A 15,725-nucleotide genomic window follows, 5' to 3' on the forward strand; every position below is an offset into this window, starting at 1 on the left:
ACACTGTCCCCATCAAACACTCCCAGGGCAGGTACAGGGGGTTAGATACAGAGTAAAGCTCCCTCTACACTGTCCCATCAAACACTCCCAGGGCAGGTACAGCACGGGGTTAGATACAGAGTAAAGCTCCCTCTACACTGTCCCATCAAATACTCCCAGGGCAGGTACAGGGGGTTAGATACAGAGTAAAGCTCCCTCTACACTGTACCATCAAACATTCCCAGAGCAAGTACAGCACGGGTTAGATACAGAGTAAAGCTCACTCTACACTGTCCCATCAAACACTCCCAGGGCAGGTACAGGGGGTTAGATACAGAGTAAAGCTCCCTCTACACTGTCCCATCAAACACTCCCAGGGCAGGTACAGTGGGTTAGATACAGAGTAAATCTCCCTCTACACTGTCCCATCAAACACTCCCAGGGCAGGTACAGCACGGGGTTAGATACAGAGTAAAGCTCCCTCTACACTGTCCCATCAAACACTCCCAGAGCAGGTACAGCACGGGGTTAGATACAGAGTAAAGCTCCCTCTACACTGTCCCATCAAACACTCCCAGGGCAGGTACAGGGAGTTAGATACAGAGTAAAGCTCCGTCTACACTGTCCCATCAAACACTCCCAGGGCAGGTACAGCATGGGGTTAGATACAGAATAAAGCTCCCTCTACACTGTCCCATCAAACACTCCCAGGGTAGGTACAGGGGGTTAGATACAGAGTAAAGCTCCCTCTACACTGTCCCATCAAACACTCCCAGGGCAGGTACAGCACGGGGTTAGATACAGAGTAAAGCTCCCTCTACACTGTCCCATCAAACACTCCCAGGGCAGGTACTGGGGGTTAGATATCGAGTAAAGCTCCCTCTACACTGTCCCATCAAACACTCCAAGGGCAGGTACAGGGGGTTAGATACAGAGTAAAGCTCCCTCTACACTGTCCCATGAAACACTCCTAGGGCAGGTACAGGGAGTTAGGTGCAGAGTAAAGCTCCCTCTACACTGTCCCCATCAAACACTCCCAGGGCAGGTACAAGGGGTTAGATACAGAGTAAAGCTCCCTCTACACTGTCCCATCAAACACTCCCAGGGTAGGTACAGCACGGGGTTAGATACAGAGTAAACTCCCTCTACACTGTCCCATCAAACACTGCCAGGGCAGGTACAGGGGGTTAGATACAGAGTAAAGCTCCCTCTCCACTGTCCCATCAAACACTCCCAGGGCAGGTACAGGGGGTTAGATACAGAGTAAAGCTCCCTCTATACTGTCCCATCAAACACTCCCAGGGCAGGTACAGGGGGTTAGATACAGAGTAAAGCTCCCTCTACACTGTCCCATCAAACACTCCCAGGGCAGGTACAGGGGGTTAGATACAGAGTAAAGCTCCCTCTACACTGTCCCATCAAAGACTCCCCGGGCAGGTACAGCACGGGGTTAGATGCAGAGTAAAGCTCCCTCTACACTGTCCCATCAAACACTCCCCGGGCAGGTACAGCACGGGGTTAGATACAGAGTAAAGCTCCCTCTACACTGTCCCATCAAACACTCCCAGGGCAGGTACAGGGGGGTTAGATACAGAGTAAAGTTCCCTCTACACTGTCCCATCAAACACTCTCAGGGCAGGTACAGGGGGTTAGATACAGAGTAAAGCTCCCTCTACACTGTCCCATCAAACACTCCCAGGGCAGGTACAGGGGGTTAGATACAGAGTAAAGCTCCCTCTACACTGTCCCATCAAACACTCCCAGGGCAGGTACAAGGGGTTAGATACACAGTAAAGCTCCCTCTACACTGTCCCATCAAACACTCCCAGGGCAGGTACAGGGGGTTAGATACAGAGTAAAGCTCCCTCTACACTGTCCCATCAAACACTCCCAGGGCAGGTACAGGGGGTTAGATACAGAGTAAAGCTCCCTCTACACTGTCCCATCAAACACTCCCAGGGCAGGTACAGGGGGTTAGATACAGAGTAAAGCTCCCTCTACACTGTCCCATCAAACACTCCCAGGGCAGGTACAGCACGGGGTTAGATACCGAGTAAAGCTCCCTCTACACTGTCCCCATCAAACACTCCCAGGGCAGGTACAGGGGGTTAGATACAGCGTAAAGCTCCCTCTACACTGTCCCATCAAACACTCCCAGGGCAGGTACAGCATAGGGTTAGATACAGAGTAAAGCTCCCTCTACACTGTCCCATCAAACACTCCCAGGGTAGGTACAGGGGGTTAGATACAGAGTAAAGCTCCCTCTACACTGTCCCATCAAACACTCCCAGGGCAGGTACAGGGGGTAAGATACAGAGTAAAGCTCCCTCTACACTGTCCCATCAAACACTTCCAGGGCAGGTACAGCACGGGGTTAGATACAGAGTAAAGCTCCCTCTACACTGTCCCCATTATACACTCCCAGGACAGGTACAGGGGGTTAGATACAGAGTAAAGCTCCCTCTACACTGTCACATCAAACACTCCCAGGCCAGGTACAGGGGGTTAGGTACAGAGTAAAGCTCCCTCTACACTGTCCCATCAAACACTCCCAGGGCAGGTACAGCATGGGGTTAGATACAGAGTAAAGCTCCCTCTACACTGTCCCATCAAACACGCCCAGGGCAGGTACAGGGGGTTAGATACAGAGTAAAGCTCCCTCTATACTCTCCCATCAAACACTCCCAGGGCAGCTACAGGGAGTTAGATACAGAGTAAAGCTCCCTCTACACTGTCCCATCAAACATTCTCACAGCTAGTACAGCACGGGTTAGATACAGAGTAAAGCTCACTCTACACTGTCCCATCAAACACACCCAGGGCAGGTACAGGGGGTTAGATACAGAGTAAAGCTCCCTCTGCATTGTCCCATCAAACACTCCCAGTGCAGGTACAGGGGGTTACTTACAGAGTAAATCTCCCTCGACACTGTCCCATCAAACACTCCTAGGGCAGGTACAGTGGGTTAGATACAGAGTAAAGCTCCCTCTACACTGTCCCATCAAACACTTCCAGGGCAGGTACAGCACGGGGTTAGATACAGAGTAAAGCTCCCTCCACACTGTCCCATCAAACACTCCCAGGGCAGGTACAGGGGGTTAGATACAGAGTAAAGCTCCCTCTACACTGTCTCATCAAACACTCCCAGGGCAGGTACAGGGGGTTGGATACAGAGTAAAGCTCCCTCTACACTGTCCCATCAAATATTCCCAGGGCAGGTACAGGGGTTTAGATACAGAGTAAAGCTCCCTCGACACTGTCCCATCAAACACTCCCAGGGCAGGTACAGGGGGTTAGATACAGAGTAAAGCTCCCTCTACACTGTCCCCATCAAACACTCCCAGGGCAGGTACAGGGGGGTAGATACAGAGTAAAGATCCCTCTACACTGTCCCATCAAACACTCCCAGGGCAGGTACAGCACGGGGTTAGATACAGAGTAAAGCTCCCTCTACACTGTCCCATCAAACACTCCCAGGGCAGGTACAGCATGGGGTTAGATACAGAGTAAAGCTCCCTCTACACTGTCCCATCAAACACTCCAAGGCAGGTACATGGGGTTAGATACAGAGTAAAGCTCCCTCTACACCGTCCCATCAAACACTCCCAGGGCAGGTACAGGGGGTTAGGTACAGAGTAAATCTCCCTCGACACTGTCCCAGCAAACACTCCTAGGGCAGGTACAGGGGGTTAGATAGAGAGTAAGGCTCCCTCGACACTGTCCCATCAAACACTTCCAGGGCAGGTACAGCACGGGGTTAGATACAGAGTAAAGCTCCCTCTACACTGTCCCATCAAACACTCCCAGGGCAGGTACAAGGGGTTAGATACAGAGTAAAGCTCCCTCTGCACTGTCTCATCAAACACTCCCAGGGCAGGTACAGGGGGTTAGATACAGAGAAAGCTCCCTCTACACTGTCCCATCAAACACTCCCAGGGCAGGTACAAGGGGTTAGATACACAGTAAAGCTCCCTCTACACTGTCCCATCAAACACTCCCAGGGCAGGTACAGCACGGGGTTAGATACAGAGTAAAGCTCCCTCTACACTGTCCCATCAAACACTCCCAGGGCAGGTACAGCACGGGGTTAGATACAGAGTAAAGCTCCCTCTACACTGTCCCATCAAACACTCCCAGGGCAGGTACAGGGGGTTAGATACAGAGTAAAGCTCCCTCTACACTGTCCCATCAAACACTCCCAGGGCAGGTACAGGGGGTTAGATACAGAGGAAAGCTCCCTCTACACTGTCCCATCAAACACTCGCAGGGCAGGTACAGGGGGTTAGATACAGAGTAAAGCTCCCTCTACACTGTCCCATCAAACACTCCCAGGGCAGGTACAGGGGGTTAGATACAGAGTAAAGCTCCCTCTACACTGTCCCATCAAACACTCCCAGGGCAGGTACAGCACAGGGTTGGATACAGAGTAAAGCTCCCTCTACACTGTCCCATCAAACACTCCCAGGGCAGGTACAGGGGGTTAGATACAGAGTAAAGCTCCCTCTACACTGTCCCCATCAAACACTCCCAGGGCAGGTACAGGGGGTTAGATACAGAGTAAAGCTCCCTCTACACTGTCCCATCAAACACTCCCAGGGCAGGTACAGCACGGGGTTAGATACAGAGTAAAGCTCCCTCTACACTGTCCCATCAAATACTCCCAGGGCAGGTACAGGGGGTTAGATACAGAGTAAAGCTCCCTCTACACTGTACCATCAAACATTCCCAGAGCAAGTACAGCACGGGTTAGATACAGAGTAAAGCTCACTCTACACTGTCCCATCAAACACTCCCAGGGCAGGTACAGGGGGTTAGATACAGAGTAAAGCTCCCTCTACACTGTCCCATCAAACACTCCCAGGGCAGGTACAGTGGGTTAGATACAGAGTAAATCTCCCTCTACACTGTCCCATCAAACACTCCCAGGGCAGGTACAGCACGGGGTTAGATACAGAGTAAAGCTCCCTCTACACTGTCCCATCAAACACTCCCAGAGCAGGTACAGCACGGGGTTAGATACAGAGTAAAGCTCCCTCTACACTGTCCCATCAAACACTCCCAGGGCAGGTACAGGGAGTTAGATACAGAGTAAAGCTCCGTCTACACTGTCCCATCAAACACTCCCAGGGCAGGTACAGCATGGGGTTAGATACAGAATAAAGCTCCCTCTACACTGTCCCATCAAACACTCCCAGGGTAGGTACAGGGGGTTAGATACAGAGTAAAGCTCCCTCTACACTGTCCCATCAAACACTCCCAGGGCAGGTACAGCACGGGGTTAGATACAGAGTAAAGCTCCCTCTACACTGTCCCATCAAACACTCCCAGGGCAGGTACTGGGGGTTAGATATCGAGTAAAGCTCCCTCTACACTGTCCCATCAAACACTCCAAGGGCAGGTACAGGGGGTTAGATATAGAGTAAAGCTCCCTCTACACTGTCCCCATTATAGACTCCCAGGGCAGGTACAGGTGGTTAGATACAGAGTAAAGCTCCCTCTACACTGTCCCATCAAACACTCCCAAGGCAGGTACAGGGGGTTAGATACAGAGTAAAGCTCCCTCTACAGTGTCACATCAAACAATCCCAGGGCAGGTACAGGGGGTTAGATACAGAGTAAAGCTCCCTCTACACTGTCCCATCAAACACTCCCAGGGCAGGTACAGGGGGTTAGATACAGAGCAAAGCTCCCTCTACACTGTCCCATCAAACACTCCCAGGGCAGGTACAGGGGGTTAGATGCAGAGTAAAGCTCCCTCTACACTGTCCGCATTATACACTCCCAGGGCAGGTACAGGGGGTTAGATACAGAGTAAAGCTCCCTCTACACTGTCCCATCAAACACTCCCAAAGCAGGTACAGGGGGTTAGATACAGAGTAAAGCTCCCTCGACACTGACCCATCAAAACTCCCAGGGCAGGTACAGGGGGTTAGATACAGAGCAAAGCTCCCTCTACACTGTCCCATCAAACACTCCCAGGGCAGGTACATGGGGTTAGATACAGAGTAAAGCTCCCTCTACACTGTCCCCATTATACCCTCCCAGGGCAGGTACAGGGGGTTAGATACAGAGTAAAGCTCCCTCTACACTGTCCCATGAAACACTCCTAGGGCAGGTACAGGGAGTTAGGTGCAGAGTAAAGCTCCCTCTACACTGTCCCCATCAAACACTCCCAGGGCAGGTACAAGGGGTTAGATACAGAGTAAAGCTCCCTCTACACTGTCCCATCAAACACTCCCAGGGTAGGTACAGCACGGGGTTAGATACAGAGTAAACTCCCTCTACACTGTCCCATCAAACACTGCCAGGGCAGGTACAGGGGGTTAGATACAGAGTAAAGCTCCCTCTCCACTGTCCCATCAAACACTCCCAGGGCAGGTACAGGGGGTTAGATACAGAGTAAAGCTCCCTCTATACTGTCCCATCAAACACTCCCAGGGCAGGTACAGGGGGTTAGATACAGAGTAAAGCTCCCTCTACACTGTCCCATCAAACACTCCCAGGGCAGGTACAGGGGGTTAGATACAGAGTAAAGCTCCCTCTACACTGTCCCATCAAAGACTCCCCGGGCAGGTACAGCACGGGGTTAGATGCAGAGTAAAGCTCCCTCTACACTGTCCCATCAAACACTCCCCGGGCAGGTACAGCACGGGGTTAGATACAGAGTAAAGCTCCCTCTACACTGTCCCATCAAACACTCCCAGGGCAGGTACAGGGGGGTTAGATACAGAGTAAAGTTCCCTCTACACTGTCCCATCAAACACTCTCAGGGCAGGTACAGGGGGTTAGATACAGAGTAAAGCTCCCTCTACACTGTCCCATCAAACACTCCCAGGGCAGGTACAGGGGGTTAGATACAGAGTAAAGCTCCCTCTACACTGTCCCATCAAACACTCCCAGGGCAGGTACAAGGGGTTAGATACACAGTAAAGCTCCCTCTACACTGTCCCATCAAACACTCCCAGGGCAGGTACAGGGGGTTAGATACAGAGTAAAGCTCCCTCTACACTGTCCCATCAAACACTCCCAGGGCAGGTACAGGGGGTTAGATACAGAGTAAAGCTCCCTCTACACTGTCCCATCAAACACTCCCAGGGCAGGTACAGGGGGTTAGATACAGAGTAAAGCTCCCTCTACACTGTCCCATCAAACACTCCCAGGGCAGGTACAGCACGGGGTTAGATACCGAGTAAAGCTCCCTCTACACTGTCCCCATCAAACACTCCCAGGGCAGGTACAGGGGGTTAGATACAGCGTAAAGCTCCCTCTACACTGTCCCATCAAACACTCCCAGGGCAGGTACAGCATAGGGTTAGATACAGAGTAAAGCTCCCTCTACACTGTCCCATCAAACACTCCCAGGGTAGGTACAGGGGGTTAGATACAGAGTAAAGCTCCCTCTACACTGTCCCATCAAACACTCCCAGGGCAGGTACAGGGGGTAAGATACAGAGTAAAGCTCCCTCTACACTGTCCCATCAAACACTTCCAGGGCAGGTACAGCACGGGGTTAGATACAGAGTAAAGCTCCCTCTACACTGTCCCCATTATACACTCCCAGGACAGGTACAGGGGGTTAGATACAGAGTAAAGCTCCCTCTACACTGTCACATCAAACACTCCCAGGCCAGGTACAGGGGGTTAGGTACAGAGTAAAGCTCCCTCTACACTGTCCCATCAAACACTCCCAGGGCAGGTACAGCATGGGGTTAGATACAGAGTAAAGCTCCCTCTGCATTGTCCCATCAAACACTCCCAGTGCAGGTACAGGGGGTTACTTACAGAGTAAATCTCCCTCGACACTGTCCCATCAAACACTCCTAGGGCAGGTACAGTGGGTTAGATACAGAGTAAAGCTCCCTCTACACTGTCCCATCAAACACTTCCAGGGCAGGTACAGCACGGGGTTAGATACAGAGTAAAGCTCCCTCCACACTGTCCCATCAAACACTCCCAGGGCAGGTACAGGGGGTTAGATACAGAGTAAAGCTCCCTCTACACTGTCTCATCAAACACTCCCAGGGCAGGTACAGGGGGTTGGATACAGAGTAAAGCTCCCTCTACACTGTCCCATCAAATATTCCCAGGGCAGGTACAGGGGTTTAGATACAGAGTAAAGCTCCCTCGACACTGTCCCATCAAACACTCCCAGGGCAGGTACAGGGGGTTAGATACAGAGTAAAGCTCCCTCTACACTGTCCCCATCAAACACTCCCAGGGCAGGTACAGGGGGGTAGATACAGAGTAAAGATCCCTCTACACTGTCCCATCAAACACTCCCAGGGCAGGTACAGCACGGGGTTAGATACAGAGTAAAGCTCCCTCTACACTGTCCCATCAAACACTCCCAGGGCAGGTACAGCATGGGGTTAGATACAGAGTAAAGCTCCCTCTACACTGTCCCATCAAACACTCCAAGGCAGGTACATGGGGTTAGATACAGAGTAAAGCTCCCTCTACACCGTCCCATCAAACACTCCCAGGGCAGGTACAGGGGGTTAGGTACAGAGTAAATCTCCCTCGACACTGTCCCAGCAAACACTCCTAGGGCAGGTACAGGGGGTTAGATAGAGAGTAAGGCTCCCTCGACACTGTCCCATCAAACACTTCCAGGGCAGGTACAGCACGGGGTTAGATACAGAGTAAAGCTCCCTCTACACTGTCCCATCAAACACTCCCAGGGCAGGTACAAGGGGTTAGATACAGAGTAAAGCTCCCTCTGCACTGTCTCATCAAACACTCCCAGGGCAGGTACAGGGGGTTAGATACAGAGAAAGCTCCCTCTACACTGTCCCATCAAACACTCCCAGGGCAGGTACAAGGGGTTAGATACACAGTAAAGCTCCCTCTACACTGTCCCATCAAACACTCCCAGGGCAGGTACAGGGGGGTTAGATACAGAGTAAAGTTCCCTCTACACTGTCCCCGTCAAACACACCCAGGGCAGGTACAGGGGGTTAGATACAGAGTAAAGCTCCCTCTACACTGTCCCCGTCAAACACTCCCAGGGCAGGTACAGGGGGTTAGATACAGAGTAAAGCTCCCTCTACACTGTCCCATCAAACACTCCCAGGGCAGGTACAGGGGGTTAGATACAGAGGAAAGCTCCCTCTACACTGTCCCATCAAACACTCGCAGGGCAGGTACAGGGGGTTAGATACAGAGTAAAGCTCCCTCTACACTGTCCCATCAAACACTCCCAGGGCAGGTACAGGGGGTTAGATACAGAGTAAAGCTCCCTCTACACTGTCCCATCAAACACTCCCAGGGCAGGTACAGCACAGGGTTGGATACAGAGTAAAGCTCCCTCTACACTGTCCCATCAAACACTCCCAGGGCAGGTACAGGGGGTTAGATACAGAGTAAAGCTCCCTCTACACTGTCCCCATCAAACACTCCCAGGGCAGGTACAGGGGGTTAGATACAGAGTAAAGCTCCCTCTACACTGTCCCATCAAACACTCCCAGGGCAGGTACAGCACGGGGTTAGATACAGAGTAAAGCTCCCTCTACACTGTCCCATCAAATACTCCCAGGGCAGGTACAGGGGGTTAGATACAGAGTAAAGCTCCCTCTACACTGTCCCAACACTCCCAAGACAGGTACATGGGGTTAGATAGAGAGTAAAGCTCCCTCTACACTGTCCCATCAAACACTTCCAGGCCAGGTACAGGGGGTTACGTACAGAGTAAAGCTCCCTCTACACTGTCCCATCAAACACTCCCAGGGCAGGTACAGCATGGGGTTAGATACAGAGTAAAGCTCCCTCTACACTGTCCCATCAAACACTCCCAGGGCAGGTACAGGGGGTTAGATACAGAGTAAAGCTCCCTCTATACTCTCCCATCAAACACTCCCAGGGCAGGTACAGGGGGTTAGATACAGAGTAAAGCTCCCTCTACACTGTCCCATCAAACACTCCCAGGGCAGGTACAGGGGGTTAGATACAGAGTAAAGCTCCCTCTACACTGTCACATCAAACAATCCCAGGGCAGGGACAGGGGGTTAGATACAGAGTAAAACTCCCTCTACACTGTCCCATCACACACTCCCAGGCAGGTACATGGGGTTAGATACAGAGAAAAACTCCCTCTCCACCGTCCCATCAAACACTCCCAGGGCAGGTACAGGGGGTTAGAGACAGAGTAAAACTCCCTCTATACTCTCCCATCTAACACTCCCAGGGCAGGTACAGGGGGTTAGATACAGAGTAAAGCTCCCTCTACACTGTACCATCAAACATTCCCAGAGCAAGTACAGCACGGGTTAGATACAGAGTAAAGCTCACTCTACACTGTCCCATCAAACACTCCCAGGGCAGGTACAGGGGGTTAGATACAGAGTAAAGCTCCCTCTACACTGTCCCATCAAACACTCCCAGGGCAGGTACAGTGGGTTAGATACAGAGTAAATCTCCCTCTACACTGTCCCATCAAACACTCCCAGGCCAGGTACAGGGGGTTAGGTACAGAGTAAAGCTCCCTCTACACTGTCCCATCAAACACTCCCAGGGCAGGTACAGCATGGGGTTAGATACAGAGTAAAGCTCCCTCTACACTGTCCCATCAAACACGCCCAGGGCAGGTACAGGGGGTTAGATACAGAGTAAAGCTCCCTCTTTACTCTCCCATCAAACACTCCCAGGGCAGCTACAGGGGGTTAGATACAGAGTAAAGCTCCCTCTACACTGTCCCATCAAACATTCTCACAGCTAGTACAGCACGGGTTAGATACAGAGTAAAGCTCACTCTACACTGTCCCATCAAACACACCCAGGGCAGGTACAGGGGGTTAGATACAGAGTAAAGCTCCCTCTGCATTGTCCCATCAAACACTCCCAGTGCAGGTACAGGGGGTTACTTACAGAGTAAATCTCCCTCGACACTGTCCCATCAAACACTCCTAGGGCAGGTACAGTGGGTTAGATACAGAGTAAAGCTCCCTCTACACTGTCCCATCAAACACTTCCAGGGCAGGTACAGCACGGGGTTAGATACAGAGTAAAGCTCCCTCCACACTGTCCCATCAAACACTCCCAGGGCAGGTACAGGGGGTTAGATACAGAGTAAAGCTCCCTCTACACTGTCTCATCAAACACTCCCAGGGCAGGTACAGGGGGTTGGATACAGAGTAAAGCTCCCTCTACACTGTCCCATCAAATATTCCCAGGGCAGGTACAGGGGTTTAGATACAGAGTAAAGCTCCCTCGACACTGTCCCATCAAACACTCCCAGGGCAGGTACAGGGGGTTAGATACAGAGTAAAGCTCCCTCTACACTGTCCCCATCAAACACTCCCAGGGCAGGTACAGGGGGGTAGATACAGAGTAAAGATCCCTCTACACTGTCCCATCAAACACTCCCAGGGCAGGTACAGCACGGGGTTAGATACAGAGTAAAGCTCCCTCTACACTGTCCCATCAAACACTCCCAGGGCAGGTACAGCATGGGGTTAGATACAGAGTAAAGCTCCCTCTACACTGTCCCATCAAACACTCCAAGGCAGGTACATGGGGTTAGATACAGAGTAAAGCTCCCTCTACACCGTCCCATCAAACACTCCCAGGGCAGGTACAGGGGGTTAGGTACAGAGTAAATCTCCCTCGACACTGTCCCAGCAAACACTCCTAGGGCAGGTACAGGGGGTTAGATAGAGAGTAAGGCTCCCTCGACACTGTCCCATCAAACACTTCCAGGGCAGGTACAGCACGGGGTTAGATACAGAGTAAAGCTCCCTCTACACTGTCCCATCAAACACTCCCAGGGCAGGTACAAGGGGTTAGATACAGAGTAAAGCTCCCTCTGCACTGTCTCATCAAACACTCCCAGGGCAGGTACAGGGGGTTAGATACAGAGAAAGCTCCCTCTACACTGTCCCATCAAACACTCCCAGGGCAGGTACAAGGGGTTAGATACACAGTAAAGCTCCCTCTACACTGTCCCATCAAACACTCCCAGGGCAGGTACAGCACGGGGTTAGATACAGAGTAAAGCTCCCTCTACACTGTCCCATCAAACACTCCCAGGGCAGGTACAGCACGGGGTTAGATACAGAGTAAAGCTCCCTCTACACTGTCCCCGTCAAACACTCCCAGGGCAGGTACAGGGGGTTAGATACAGAGTAAAGCTCCCTCTACACTGTCCCATCAAACACTCCCAGGGCAGGTACAGGGGGTTAGATACAGAGGAAAGCTCCCTCTACACTGTCCCATCAAACACTCGCAGGGCAGGTACAGGGGGTTAGATACAGAGTAAAGCTCCCTCTACACTGTCCCATCAAACACTCCCAGGGCAGGTACAGGGGGTTAGATACAGAGTAAAGCTCCCTCTACACTGTCCCATCAAACACTCCCAGGGCAGGTACAGCACAGGGTTGGATACAGAGTAAAGCTCCCTCTACACTGTCCCATCAAACACTCCCAGGGCAGGTACAGGGGGTTAGATACAGAGTAAAGCTCCCTCTACACTGTCCCCATCAAACACTCCCAGGGCAGGTACAGGGGGTTAGATACAGAGTAAAGCTCCCTCTACACTGTCCCATCAAACACTCCCAGGGCAGGTACAGCACGGGGTTAGATACAGAGTAAAGCTCCCTCTACACTGTCCCATCAAATACTCCCAGGGCAGGTACAGGGGGTTAGATACAGAGTAAAGCTCCCTCTACACTGTCCCAACACTCCCAAGACAGGTACATGGGGTTAGATAGAGAGTTAAGCTCCCTCTACACTGTCCCATCAAACACTTCCAGGCCAGGTACAGGGGGTTACGTACAGAGTAAAGCTCCCTCTACACTGTCCCATCAAACACTCCCAGGGCAGGTACAGCATGGGGTTAGATACAGAGTAAAGCTCCCTCTACACTGTCCCATCAAACACTCCCAGGGCAGGTACAGGGGGTTAGATACAGAGTAAAGCTCCCTCTATACTCTCCCATCAAACACTCCCAGGGCAGGTACAGGGGGTTAGATACAGAGTAAAGCTCCCTCTACACTGTCCCATCAAACACTCCCAGGGCAGGTACAGGGGGTTAGATACAGAGTAAAGCTCCCTCTACACTGTCACATCAAACAATCCCAGGGCAGGGACAGGGGGTTAGATACAGAGTAAAACTCCCTCTACACTGTCCCATCACACACTCCCAGGCAGGTACATGGGGTTAGATACAGAGAAAAACTCCCTCTCCACCGTCCCATCAAACACTCCCAGGGCAGGTACAGGGGGTTAGAGACAGAGTAAAACTCCCTCTATACTCTCCCATCTAACACTCCCAGGGCAGGTACAGGGGGTTAGATACAGAGTAAAGCTCCCTCTACACTGTACCATCAAACATTCCCAGAGCAAGTACAGCACGGGTTAGATACAGAGTAAAGCTCACTCTACACTGTCCCATCAAACACTCCCAGGGCAGGTACAGGGGGTTAGATACAGAGTAAAGCTCCCTCTACACTGTCCCATCAAACACTCCCAGGGCAGGTACAGTGGGTTAGATACAGAGTAAATCTCCCTCTACACTGTCCCATCAAACACTCCCAGGGCAGGTACAGCACGGGGTTAGATACAGAGTAAAGCTCCCTCTACACTGTCCCATCAAACACTCCCAGAGCAGGTACAGCACGGGGTTAGATACAGAGTAAAGCTCGCTCTACACTGTCCCATCAAACACTCCCAGGGCAGGTACAGGGAGTTAGATACAGAGTAAAGCTCCGTCTACACTGTCCCATCAAACACTCCCAGGGCAGGTACAGCATGGGGTTAGATACAGAATAAAGCTCCCTCTACACTGTCCCATCAAACACTCCCAGGGTAGGTACAGGGGGTTAGATACAGAGTAAAGCTCCCTCTACACTGTCCCATCAAACACTCCCAAAGCAGGTACAGGGGGTTAGATACAGAGTAAAGCTCCCTCGACACTGACCCATCAAAACTCCCAGGGCAGGTACAGGGGGTTAGATACAGAGCAAAGCTCCCTCTACACTGTCCCATCAAACACTCCCAGGGCAGGTACATGGGGTTAGATACAGAGTAAAGCTCCCTCTACACTGTCCCCATTATACCCTCCCAGGGCAGGTACAGGGGGTTAGATACAGAGTAAAGCTCCCTCTGCACTGTCCCATGAAACACTCCTAGGGCAGGTACAGGGAGTTAGGTGCAGAGTAAAGCTCCCTCTACACTGTCCCCATCAAACACTCCCAGGGCAGGTACAAGGGGTTAGATACAGAGTAAAGCTCCCTCTACACTGTCCCATCAAACACTCCCAGGGTAGGTACAGCACGGGGTTAGATACAGAGTAAACTCCCTCTACACTGTCCCATCAAACACTGCCAGGGCAGGTACAGGGGGTTAGATACAGAGTAAAGCTCCCTCTCCACTGTCCCATCAAACACTCCCAGGGCAGGTACAGGGGGTTAGATACAGAGTAAAGCTCCCTCTATACTGTCCCATCAAACACTCCCAGGGCAGGTACAGGGGGTTAGATACAGAGTAAAGCTCCCTCTACACTGTCCCATCAAACACTCCCAGGGCAGGTACAGGGGGTTAGATACAGAGTAAAGCTCCCTCTACACTGTCCCATCAAAGACTCCCCGGGCAGGTACAGCACGGGGTTAGATGCAGAGTAAAGCTCCCTCTACACTGTCCCATCAAACACTCCCCGGGCAGGTTCAGCACGGGGTTAGATACAGAGTAAAGCTCCCTCTACACTGTCCCATCAAACACTCCCAGGGCAGGTACAGGGGGGTTAGATACAGAGTAAAGTTCCCTCTACACTGTCCCCGTCAAACACACCCAGGGCAGGTACAGGGGGTTAGATACAGAGTAAAGCTCCCTCTACACTGTCCCCGTCAAACACTCCCAGGGCAGGTACAGGGGGTTAGATACAGAGTAAAGCTCCCTCTACACTGTCCCATCAAACACTCCCAGGGCAGGTACAGGGGGTTAGATACAGAGTAAAGCTCTCTCTACACTGTCCCATCAAACACTCCCAGGGCAGGTACAGCACGGGGTTAGATACAGAGTAAAGCTCCCTCTGCACTGTCCCATCAAACACTCCCAGGGCAGGTACAGGGGGTTAGATACAGAGTAAAGCTCCCTCTACACTGTCCCATCAAACACTCCCAGGGCAGGTACAGGGGGTTAGATACAGAGTAAAGCTCCCTCTACAGTGTCCCATCAAACACTTCCAGGGCAGGTACAGGGGGTTAGATACAGAGTGAAGCTCCCTCTACACTGTCCCATCAAACACTCCCAGGGCAGGTACAGGGGGTTAGATACAGAGTAAAGCTCCCTCTACACTGTCCCATCAAACACTCCCAGGGCAGGTACAGGGGGTTAGATACAGAGTAAAGCTCCCTCTACACTGTCCCATCAAACACTCCCGGGGCAGGTACAGGGGGTTAGATACAGAGTAAAGCTCCCTCTACACTGTCCCATCAAACACTCCCAGGGCAGGTACAGGGGGTTAGATACAGAGTAAAGCTCCCTCTACACTGTCCCATCAAACACTCCCAGGGCAGGTACAGGGGGTTAGATACAGAGTAAAGCTCCCTGTACGCCGGCCTGTGGCGATATTCACGTACCTCTCCGCCGATGTTTAGATGCGACGGAGGTGAAGCTGGCTCCGTCCAGGATGGAGGCGTCTGTCGGGGAGAGCGTGGTCCTGACCTGCCGAGCCCACCACGACCTGACACTGCAGCTCCACTTCCTGTGGTCCCACAACGGGCGGAACATTGACTTCCACAGCCGAGGCGGCC

General features: G+C 52.0%; 1 protein-coding gene across 1 annotated transcript in view; it reads left to right on the plus strand.

Moving 5' to 3' along the window:
• The window catches only part of LOC139240470 (contactin-5-like), a gene marked incomplete at its 5' end in the record, with an annotated part of 162,717 nt that overhangs the window by 108,218 nt on the left and 38,774 nt on the right, over positions 1-15,725 (plus strand). Inside the window, one exon of the mRNA XM_070869006.1 lies at positions 15,570-15,725. This exon is cut by the window's right edge and continues 20 nt beyond it. Within this exon, the coding sequence (XP_070725107.1) occupies positions 15,570-15,725 (156 nt within the window). The remainder of the gene's footprint in view (positions 1-15,569) is intronic.

This window comes from Pristiophorus japonicus, chromosome 32, assembly GCF_044704955.1.
Source record: "Pristiophorus japonicus isolate sPriJap1 chromosome 32, sPriJap1.hap1, whole genome shotgun sequence".
In the NCBI taxonomy this organism is placed as follows: Eukaryota; Metazoa; Chordata; class Chondrichthyes; family Pristiophoridae; genus Pristiophorus; species Pristiophorus japonicus.